Here is a 10574-nt window from a genome sequence, read left to right as displayed (position 1 = left end):
GATACACCAAGAAGCCTGTGATAATCTCCTTTCTTAGAGGACTGTTCCCCTTCTCTGTCTTTCTGTATAATCCTGTCCAGAGGCAGGTAAGTAGGGAGGAGGACTTCACAAGGGGTCCAAAGGCCTTCAGAGCCAACTGAGCTCCCCTACACATAGCCTGGACAAAGGACCCTCAGGGATAGGAAGTATTAGCAGAATGAAAAGGCAGGGTGCCGCCCCCACCCTGCCACACTATTGATGGGTACTCTTGTCCCTTGGGTCCCACAGGAAGGAGGCAGAGCGAGGGAGAATATACTTCAGCAACCTGCGGGCCAGAGAGAACGTCCCCACTATGATCAACCCCAAGCCTTGTGGGCACCTCTGCTGCTGTGCTGTTCGAGGCTGTGAAGAGGTAGGCAGGGGCAGGCAGGGGGGAGAGGAAGGGAGCCAGGGAAACCAGGAGATAGGCTAGAGGCCCTCCACAGATACATGTACAGAGGCCTGGGCTCCCTGGTGAAAACCTGGCTTTACAGAAATGCCAAAGCACCTGTGAAATGAGCTGGGAACATGGGCAGTCCTGCACAAAACACACACACGTGCGCACACACACACACACATACCAACAGAAGAACACAGACATAACCACCTCTGTGTGCTCCAGTAACCTTCCCCTCCCTGCAGCCACCAAAAGACTCAACATAGGAGAGGGACGAGAGAGTTCGTTGTATAACTGAAAGAATATTGGCATCATAAGACGTGGGTTCAAGTCTTGGTTCTGCCACTTATTAACTGGGTGGCCTTAGGCAAGCTGCTTGACATCTCTGAACCTCAGTTGCCTTACCTGCTAAGTAGGAGTAATGATACTTGCAGTGCCTATCTCAAAGGGCTGTTTTCTATGAAAAGAGGCCCTTCTTTTGCCCCACAGTCCCTCTCATCTCTTCCTCCACCTGGCACCAATAATGCCTGTCTTTTTCTGATATATGCCTGTTCTCCACAAAACCCTGAGCTGCTGCTTTCTAGGAACACCTTACTTCCCTCGCCCTCCCACAGGTGGAGGCCATCCAGTACTACACGCAGTTGGAGCAGAAGCTGAAAGAAGAATATAAGCAGGAGCAGGAGAAAGTAAACCAGAAGCCACTGGGCATGGCCTTTGTGACCTTCCACAATGAGAGCATCGCCGCCCTGTAAGCCTGGGGACACAGCCTGCCCCTCCAACTTCCCTAAACCCACCACCAGTCCCTCACTCCACCACCTTGCCAGAATTTCTGACTCCCAGCTGTATCTTCTAAAAATACCATCCCATGTACATATCATACATTCCGAGGGCCTCTCTTTCAGTGCTGCTCCAGCTCTGTCTTATCTCCCCCAGTGTCATTATCTTCTCCACCACCTGTAGCCCTTTCTCCTTTTCTTTCAGAGACCAGTGCCCTCTTCTCCAGCGTCATCGCTTCCTATTCCTAAATCATGTGTTCTATCCACCTTTCCCCCTCCACAGTATCCTAAAGGACTTTAATGCATGTAATTGGCAAGGCTGTACATGTCAAGGGGAGCCCCGAAACTCGTCCTGCAGTGATTCCCTGAACATCTCCAACTGGACAGTCTCTTTTGCCCCTGACCCTCAGAACATCTACTGGTGAGAGGAGAGGGTTGGGTGCTTATAGGGGGATTGCTAAAGAGGCAGGGTCAGGGGAGGCTAAGAGGGTGATGAGGAGAGGATATATGGAGACCCCCTACAATCGAATGTGGGACAAGAAAGCTGAGAGGACTAACTGCGGAGAGGGAAGAGTGGACTTGGAGATGACGTTATTCACTCCATGTCCACTGCACACATGTATGTGCAGGGAGAATCTCTCCATCCGCGGCTTCACCTGGTGGTTTCGATGCCTGATTATCAACGTGGTGCTCTTCATCCTCCTGTTCTTCCTCACCACTCCTGCCATCATCATCACCACGATGGACAAGTTCAACGTCACCAAGCCTGTGGAATTCCTCAATGTGAGGTTCCCTTCCCTCAACATCAGTCTTCAGCACACAGGGGAGCTAGCACACAACATTAGCTCCCCATACAAAATCTGGCCCTGGATTCTTCATCTTTAAAATGAGAGGGTTGCATTAAATGATCTATAAGATGCTTTCAAAGTCTAACTAAACAGGCTCTAAACCCTTTACTCCCCGCTTCCTACCTCAAAACACCTCAGCCCTACCACCACGTGATTATTGGAGTATTAGCCTCACCAGACCCTTGTGCAATGAAATACTCCATGCTCAACTCCATTCTTTTTGCCGTCTGCCCCCAAGTGCTCTTGTTCATTATTCCCCTCCCACCAATCCTGAGGGATATTCTCCTGGGAGCTACTTACATACACACACTGGGCTGGGGAATCGGCTGATCTAGATTTTCATCTCAGCTCTGCCACTATTTAGCTGTGTGACTTGGAGCAAATCACTTTTCTTAAGACCACATTCTGGATGAAGCAGCCTCTAAGATCCTTTCCCATCTTCAGTATTCCACAGACACCTTGCTCAAACTAGCACAGGATCTCCTAGGATCTTGCATAAGAGTCCCAAAAGCTTCCCACCCGGAGTAGCCATTTGATTAACAGGAGGCAGGAGAAAGTTGGATAGAGACAGTGGAGCTGGTCAGGATGGCATGGATCCAGGCCTTACAGTGGCCTCACCTCTTTCCCTTGTCCTTTCCACAGAACCCTATCATCACCCAGTTCTTCCCCACTTTGCTGCTGTGGTGCTTCTCAGCCCTGCTGCCCACCATCGTCTACTACTCTACCTTCCTAGAGAGTCACTGGACACGGTGAGATACCCAGGCTGAGCTCCATCTCCTCCTACCTTGTGCTCCCCTGGAGGGAAAGCCATGGTGGCTCAGTTGAGGAGCCCTCCCTGGCTTCAGATTCCAGATGTTCCACTTCTCTGGGACAACTTAAGCAAATCATTTCCCTCCTTTCTTTCACTTCCTTCATTTTACTGACCATGAGTGAAGTTGCTGAGATAAAAAGCAAAGAAAATAAATCTCTATCCTCTGGAAATTTACATTCTCCTGGTAGGGGTGAAGGATGGAGGTGGATACAGAGATAAATAAATGTAAGATGCTTTGAGGAAAGAGAGAAGAACTAGGGCATCAGGAAGGGCTTGAAGGAGGAGGCGGGTACTGAGAAGGAAAGGTCCCCCCCTAAATCTAAGTCTCCAGTCCTTTGAAGAGAAGGGAAAGAAAGGAATGGAGAGGTGGGTGAGGAGCAGGGGTACTGCTGTCCCAGACTGACAATGATGATGGCCAAGGTGATGACTCTCCTGTCCCACCCCAGCTCTGGAGAAAACAGAACAACCATGCACAAATGCTACACCTTCCTGATCTTCATGGTACTGCTGCTGCCTTCTCTGGGCCTGACCAGGTAGGACATGGGGAACAGTGAGGGTCGGGGGGAGTTTCTTCTTTCCACTTCCTCCTTCCCACTTCTCCCTGAAGAGAGGACAAAGGGAAGCCAGACACCTGCCCCCTGGATCTCTTGCCTCCCTAGGGTGGCACTTCCCCAAAAAGGAAGGGAAGACAGGGAGGCTGATCTCTGGGAGTTGTGAAGGAAAGGAATGGGGAAAAGGCTCGGGCTGCCCCTCACCAGCACCCTTCCCCTTGTCCTCCCTGCAGCTTGGACTTTTTTTTCCGCTGGCTCTTCGACAAGAAGTTCTTGGCTGAAGGGGCTATTCGGTTTGAGTGAGTGACCTGGGGGGCACACAGGAGTGATGGGGAGGGATATCTAGGTGACAAGGAAGGTGGAGGGGACAACAGAACAATTGTGGCCTCCTATGGGGATAGGAGAGTGGCAGCAGCAAGGGGGCAGGCTCTGCTACTCATTGGAGATGTCCAGGGACACACCTTCTGGGGGTCTTTATGGCTGGTGTATCTATGGAGATAGACTCTTAGTCTACTTTTCGATGGCTAGGAATGGTGCTGGAGAAGGGCGTGGATGGGTGGCTGCTGGCAGTGGGAATGCTGAGATTGCCCCCAAACAGATACACATTCTGAGGGTATCTCCATTCACAAGCTCTGGGGTGACTATAGGAACATGTATTCTAGTGATCTCTATGGATAGGTTATCTTGAGGTGGAGGGGGGAGGCATGCTCTGGAAATCTGAGACCCACATTGAGGTGTCTGTAGGGACACACTTTCTTGAGAGTCCAGGCACTGGGTAGGTTTCTGGGCTAGTTAATACTCTAGGAGCTCATGTTCTGGTATTGTGTGTGGGAGCACATCCCTAGAGGTCTCTGCGGGTGAGATACTCAATAAACATTTGTTAAGCACTGGGGATAGAAAAAAAGTAAAAGGTAGGAGAACATAGGAGGGCCAAACTACAGCGCATGTAGGGATATGTCTGACAGTACACACTCAGGTGGTTTCTGTAGGTAGGATGTCTAGGAACGTGCTCTGGTGTGCGAGTGTGGAAACATTCTGGTGGTCTCTCTGAGGGTACACCCTCTAGGTGTCTAGGGACCTACACTGTAGTGATCTTGTCATGAGAGATTGAAACTCACACTGAGCTGTGTCTGTAGGAACGCCTGCTTCAGGAGTGTCTGAGGACCCTCCCTGGAAACATTGTCCCTGTACTGTCTATGGTGTGGACTATCTGTGGGAAACACACACTAGGAATCTCTGAGGCCCAGTCTGTTGTGTCTGTGCACACATGCCTTGGTTATACTGTCTAGATCACACACCGTGGTGTGTGCATTGTCCACGTTCCCTGGTGCTCTCAGTGGGCAGGATGCTTGTTGGAATGTGCTCAGTGGAACCTATTTTGGGATGTCTGTGCAGCACCTTCCATGGAGGTCCCTGTGTGTATATTGTTTGTGGAAACATATCGTATCTCTATGGGACATACTTTCTGGGGTGTCTAGGGGTACACTAGTGGTTTTTATGATGGAGTGAATGGTGACATGCTTTGGGATCATCTTTTGGGACATTGAGGGTCTCTGTGGTTGGAGTGTGCATGAGACATAGTCTGGTGATGTCCTTTCTGAGACATACTCTAGGATGTGGGAGAACCTAAGCTCTGGGGTCTCTGGGGCACCCCACTGTGGTGGTTACTCTACGTAGTATGTTTACACTTGCTTTGTTAGTGTTTCTTTGGAGCTAAATGAGCAGCCATTAATCAGATCAGTAGGACTACACACCTCACCTCCTCAGGATGGAAAGGGCCCCATGTGGTGTAGAGTACACAGAGGGCAGGGTGGTACCCTGGGGGAAGAAGTACAAAGCAGGAGGGTAGAGCAGATGAGGGGGGGTATTGAGAGTGCTCCTGATGGCTGGGATAGGAAGGGCCAACAAGTATGTGGATTGGGGACTGAGCCTCGTAGTGCCCTTCACCACTGGGCATGGTAGTGGAGCACCGATGGTGCCCACAGGTGTGTGTTCCTGCCGGACAACGGCGCCTTCTTTGTCAACTACGTCATTGCCTCGGCTTTCATCGGCAATGCCATGGACCTGCTGCGAATCCCAGGGCTGCTCTTATACATGATCCGCCTCTTCCTCGCTCACTCCGCCGCTGAAAGGCGCAACGTCAAGCGGGTATGGTGAGGGCCTCCCCCATACACACCTCAGGCCCTAGTCCTGGGCACCTGGTGGGAGAGCAGAGCAGTGGGGAAAGATGTCAAGGGGAGAGGAGGGGCCTAAGGGAGGGCTTTGGGAAGGACAGAAACAGACAGGGTTGGGAGTGGGGAAAGGGAACAGGACTGGCAGCCATCTGCTCTTACCCCGCAAGGGGACACTCCATTCTTTTTCTAAGGAGATGAACCTAGGTAGCCTGTCTTTCCTTCTCATGCTTTTGTCCTCTGACCTCTTCACACAACCACCCACGATACACACATCTCTAGCTCCTCTGTCCCCTCCGCCCCTTTTCCCTCTGTCTTGTACTCTCCCTGTCTTTCCATTCTTCCTATCTTTCCATCTCCTTATCACCTATCCTCCCTTCCCCTACATCCTCTCTCACTTGCCTTAATTCCTTCTCCTGCCCTCCATTCTCCTTCATCTTCCAGCACCCTTTCCTTTTCCCTTACCATTCTTGTTCCTTCACTCCCTCTTACCTCTTCCCTTGTCTGTAACATCTTCTCTCACCTCCATCACTTCTTCCCCTGCCCCCTACATACTTCCCTTCCATATTTACCCTCCTTCACTTTTTCCCTGCTCCATACATCTTTCCTCATCCTATGTCCATCATCTCCCCTGCTTTTCTTCCATGACCCTGGCCTCCCAGCTATCCATACCCTGTCCATCCCTGTCCTGTTTCCCTGTCTCTTGGGTCCCCAGAAGTCTCTGAGCCACCCACTCCCCCACCCCCTGCCCCATCTCCCCCCCAGCACCAGGCCTACGAGTTCCAGTTTGGCGCGGCCTATGCCTGGATGATGTGCGTCTTCACGGTGGTCATGACCTACAGCATCACCTGCCCCATCATCGTACCCTTCGGTAGGCAGCGCCGCGCCGGGACTTGGGCCCTGCTGAGGGGGACTTCCCTAGCCAGGGCCACTCCCCAACCTGGGAAGCATTATGCTGGGCTATAAGGGTTAGGTCAGGCCTTGCCCCGAGTGGACAGAGCCCTGGGCTGGGAGGACAGAGCCCCTGGATCCTCCCGCCCGGTCTCTGCCTCAGTCTGGGACCTGGCCTGTGGGTTGGGGGAGAGAACACCCCAACCCAGGTCTGCCCTTTGCAGGCTCTAGGCAGAAAAGGAGGGGAGGTGGGAGGGCAGTGTGAAAAAATTACAGGCAGATTCTGAGATACTCGCTCACCAGAGTACTTAGGCACATCCACAAATACATTTGGACATACACAGATGCACTTGTGTGCACACACGTCCATGCGTGTACGTGTGTGTATGCACACACACACACACATGCACGCACTCACTCATGCATGCACATTGAAAAGAGTTTTCAGAGTTTCTGAAAGAGTTTCTTTCAGAAGAAGAACCTTTGGGTTAGTGGGGAGAGCACTGAGGGACAGAGCACTGAAGGGAAGGTGAGTCACAATATTGAAGCTGAAACTGTCCCTGAGATGTCTGTGCTGTAGATAGGCTGGGCTAGCCAGCACTAGAGATGGACAAGGTAAGCAGTCACCTCAGAGGCAACATTCATGGGGAATCACTAATGATAACTCTAATAATCCTTTGGATAAATGCATATACTTTTAATGGCAAAACACTCCTCAGAGTACAAAGATATTTTTTGTGATAAGTCCCCGTAGTATCATAGGAAAGAAACTAATACAAAGGGCATGTGATTTTCACACCTCGCCTACCTTGCACAGACCTCCCTGCTCTGAACAGCCAGGCATTGGTGAGGTAGAGTTAGCCCATAATTGGTTCCTCTCCTACCTGCTGTTACCCAAACCTTAGTTTCCTTGAGCTGTTATCCAAATACCTTAACAATACAGATTACAACTTAATTCCATTCCCAGGGGCCCGTGGGCAAAGCCAGCTACAAAATGATAGTTTGTCTTGGTTGGCCTACCCTTTTGGCCTGCCGCAGCCACCCTTCTCTTTGATCTACCCCAGACCCTTCTCTGGAATCTCCCTTCTCTCTTGGCATTGTCCTCAAAAGTTATCATTTTTCTCCCTTCTTATCCCTTCACTTAGAACTCCTAACCCCAAGGAAGGAGACTGATCATAAAAGTTAATTCATGCTAAAATGTGAAAGACTAATCCAGTTAAGGTGCTGACTGACTACCCAGGAGTCATTTACATTTTAAAGAAATGGCTCAATCTCCAAATCCATGCTTCTTAACTTTTTTTTGTGTTATAGACCCCTTTGATAATCTAATGACGCCTATGGACCCTTTCTCAGAATTACGTTTTTAAATGCATAAATTAAAAAATGTAAGATTATAGAGAAAACCAATTATATCAAAATACAGTTTTCAAAATATTTCAGCAACAACAACAAAAAGTTGACAGACCCCAAGCTAAAAGCCCCTGCTCTAAAGGAATGGACCACATGGTAGAATTTCAGAGATGGGAGGGAAGGAGACAGAAATTGAGTAATTCCAAATAGCTGTAAATCATTACTGTGTAAGCTTTGCCCCAGTGGGTCAGTGGTAGGTTGCTGCCCTATTGGGCTATGGCTCGTAATGGGGGAGGGAGGGAGGGTTGTTTAGAAGTCAGAGGTCAGGGCACTGGCCTAACTGTCCCCCCAGGGCTCATGTACATGCTGCTGAAGCACCTGGTGGACAGATACAACCTATACTATGCATACCTGCCGGCCAAGCTGGACAAGAAGATCCATGCTGGGGCTGTGACCCAGGTGGTGGCGGCGCCCATCCTCTGTCTCTTCTGGCTCCTCTTCTTCTCTATTTTGCGTGCTGGTGAGGGACGCCTGGGGAGAGATGGGGTGACCAGGGTGGGAACAACTCCTCAGTTGGAGGTGGGGAGAGGTCTTTGGACATTAAAGTTGGGAAACTAAGTAAAGCCCCTGGACCTGTCCAGGCCAGTTGGGAAGGGAAGAGGAAAAAGCCCAGGGCCCTGTGGGAGGCTGAAATATGCCACTACTCAATTTATGCAGCTTTTCCTGACCTGGAATAGAGTTGGAGGAGAGTTGGACAATGGGAGGAGAAGATGGGATAGGATTGAGAAGGTGGGGAAAACACTGTAGGAAGAGATTAAGGGACACAGGAAGGAGCAAAGGGATGGAGAAATACTAGGAAAGAAGAAAGAGCTGTGGCAGAGGCAGATACACATCCCTCCCCACCCCAACCCTATTCATTTCTCCAAATCTCACAGGGTTCTTGGCCCCCACTTCTATGTTTACGTTTGTGGTCCTGATCATCACCATTGTCATCTCTCTCTGTCACCTCTGCTTCGGATATTTCAAATATTTCAGTGCCCACAACTACAAGGTGAGATGGGGGAGGATATCAGGGTAAGTCCGTCTTAGGAACTACAAGCTAAGCCTCTGAAGAATTTTGGGGTGGCTTGTGAAGCCAGGTGGTAATGAAGATTCCCTGGGCATTGTTGGATTAAGCAACTGGGACCCCCAGGTTGGGGAACAGAAGAGAGGATCCAGCAGAGACCAAGAAGTTCTGGAGGTCAGTGGTTCCTCCACACTGTTCGTGATTGACCCTTCACTTTCCCCCCCAGATCGATCACACCGAAACAGGGGATGCCACTGACTCGAGAATCAATGGTAGTCGCCCCACTGTCAAATCTGCAGTGAGTATCCCTTCTTTCCTCCCCCCGTGGCGGTCTTCCCAGTTCCTCCTGTCCCCCACCAGACACCCAGTATTCCATGATTTCCCACAAGGAGAGAAAATCAATGTCATATTGGAAATATGAGATTCATGGCAGTTTTCCATATTCCTCCCTCCACAAGTCAAGGGAGGAAGGATGCTGCCAGCCCTCTGTCATGAAGGACCACAAAGATTTTGAGGGAAACCCTTTGGGAACCTTAAAAAGGTGTACAAGTGACAGGAGTTATCCAAGGTACTGTGGTGTACTAGCAAGAGTGTGAGCTCCTTGAGGGCAGGGCCTGGCTTTGCTTTTGCTTTTTATTTTTATTTCCAGCACTTAACACAGTGCCTGGCATGTAGTCAATGTTTATTAAATGTTTGTTGTCTTGATTTGAGTCAGAGGACCTGGTTTCAAATCCTGACCCTGCTGCTTAGTACCTGTGTGACCATAGGCAAGTCACTCCCCATCCAGGTCTCGGTTTCCTCCTCTATAAAGTAGCTGGATTAGATGGTCTTGAAGGTCTCTCCCAGCCTTCACAAGATTGCTTCTCCCTGATCTTGGTGCATCGTCCTCCCTCGCCTCTATACATACTCATATACACTCTCTCCCTCTCTCCCTCTCCCTCCCTTCCTCTCTCCTCCCCCTCCCCCTCTCCCTCTCCATCTCCTTCTCCTCTCTCTCTTTTTCCCCCTCACAGAAGTACATTGCTCAGGTGCTGCAGGACTCAGAAGAGGACAGGGATTCTGGGGACTCTGGTGGTTCTGGCGTGTCTGGGGGCTCTAGGACCTCTGAAGTCTCTGGGGTCTCTGGAATTTCTGGGGCCTCTGTGAATTCCAGAAGTATGAAGGAGGAGCCTCCATTATCCTTAGAGCACGATGAGGAGACTCTGATAACCCAGGAGGAGCTCTCAGACACAGACTTCCAGTCCTATGTGGAGAGCCTCATAGAGAATGAAATCCACCAGTAAGGGGGGTGGGGGAGGCCCTGGTGGCTCGGCCCCTGCTCCTAACCCTTCCTCCCCAACCCTGCCCCCCACGGACACTAAAAACGCTAATAATTTATTAGATTTAAAGCCTCTTCCTTCCCCCACTCTGCTTTAATTAAGGTATTTCAACCCTGGGGATGTTGCCCACTGCCTCCCTCCTTGGAGGCCAGCCTCTCCCCTGAAAGCCCTCCTCCCCTGCCCAATGAGGAGAATCGGCCCCGAGCTGGCCCCGGGGCAGAGTGAAGGGGGAGGGCAAAGGGGAGGTTTCCCCAAACCAGAGGCCCTTCCCCCCCCACCCAGGGCAATGGCCAGAATGGGGTTGATGAGAGCCATGAGGGGCCACAGACTGGAGATCTGGCGGGGGTCAGGGTGGACAATGGGACCTACACTCCTT

At 50.7% G+C, this 10574-nt stretch overlaps 1 protein-coding gene across 1 annotated transcript in view; it reads left to right on the top strand.

Moving 5' to 3' along the window:
* The window catches only part of TMEM63B (transmembrane protein 63B), a 40593-nt gene extending 30025 nt beyond the window's left edge, over positions 1–10568 (top strand). The window contains 13 exon segments of the mRNA XM_027838305.1: positions 153–391; positions 1030–1163; positions 1475–1612; positions 1821–1974; positions 2682–2788; positions 3297–3383; positions 3635–3700; positions 5387–5549; positions 6338–6443; positions 8166–8333; positions 8749–8864; positions 9106–9177; positions 9893–10568. Coding sequence (XP_027694106.1) covers positions 153–391; positions 1030–1163; positions 1475–1612; positions 1821–1974; positions 2682–2788; positions 3297–3383; positions 3635–3700; positions 5387–5549; positions 6338–6443; positions 8166–8333; positions 8749–8864; positions 9106–9177; positions 9893–10162 — 1820 coding nt within the window. The 3' untranslated portion in view covers positions 10163–10568.
* The last annotated feature ends 6 nt before the right edge of the window (positions 10569–10574 follow it).

This window comes from Vombatus ursinus, unplaced genomic scaffold (genome assembly GCF_900497805.2).
Source record: "Vombatus ursinus unplaced genomic scaffold, bare-nosed wombat genome assembly UNPS02014826.1, whole genome shotgun sequence".
NCBI classification, from domain to species: Eukaryota; Metazoa; Chordata; class Mammalia; order Diprotodontia; family Vombatidae; genus Vombatus; species Vombatus ursinus.
The sequence above is the reverse complement of the archived record's forward strand: the minus strand, read 5'-3'. Positions and strand labels throughout refer to the sequence as shown.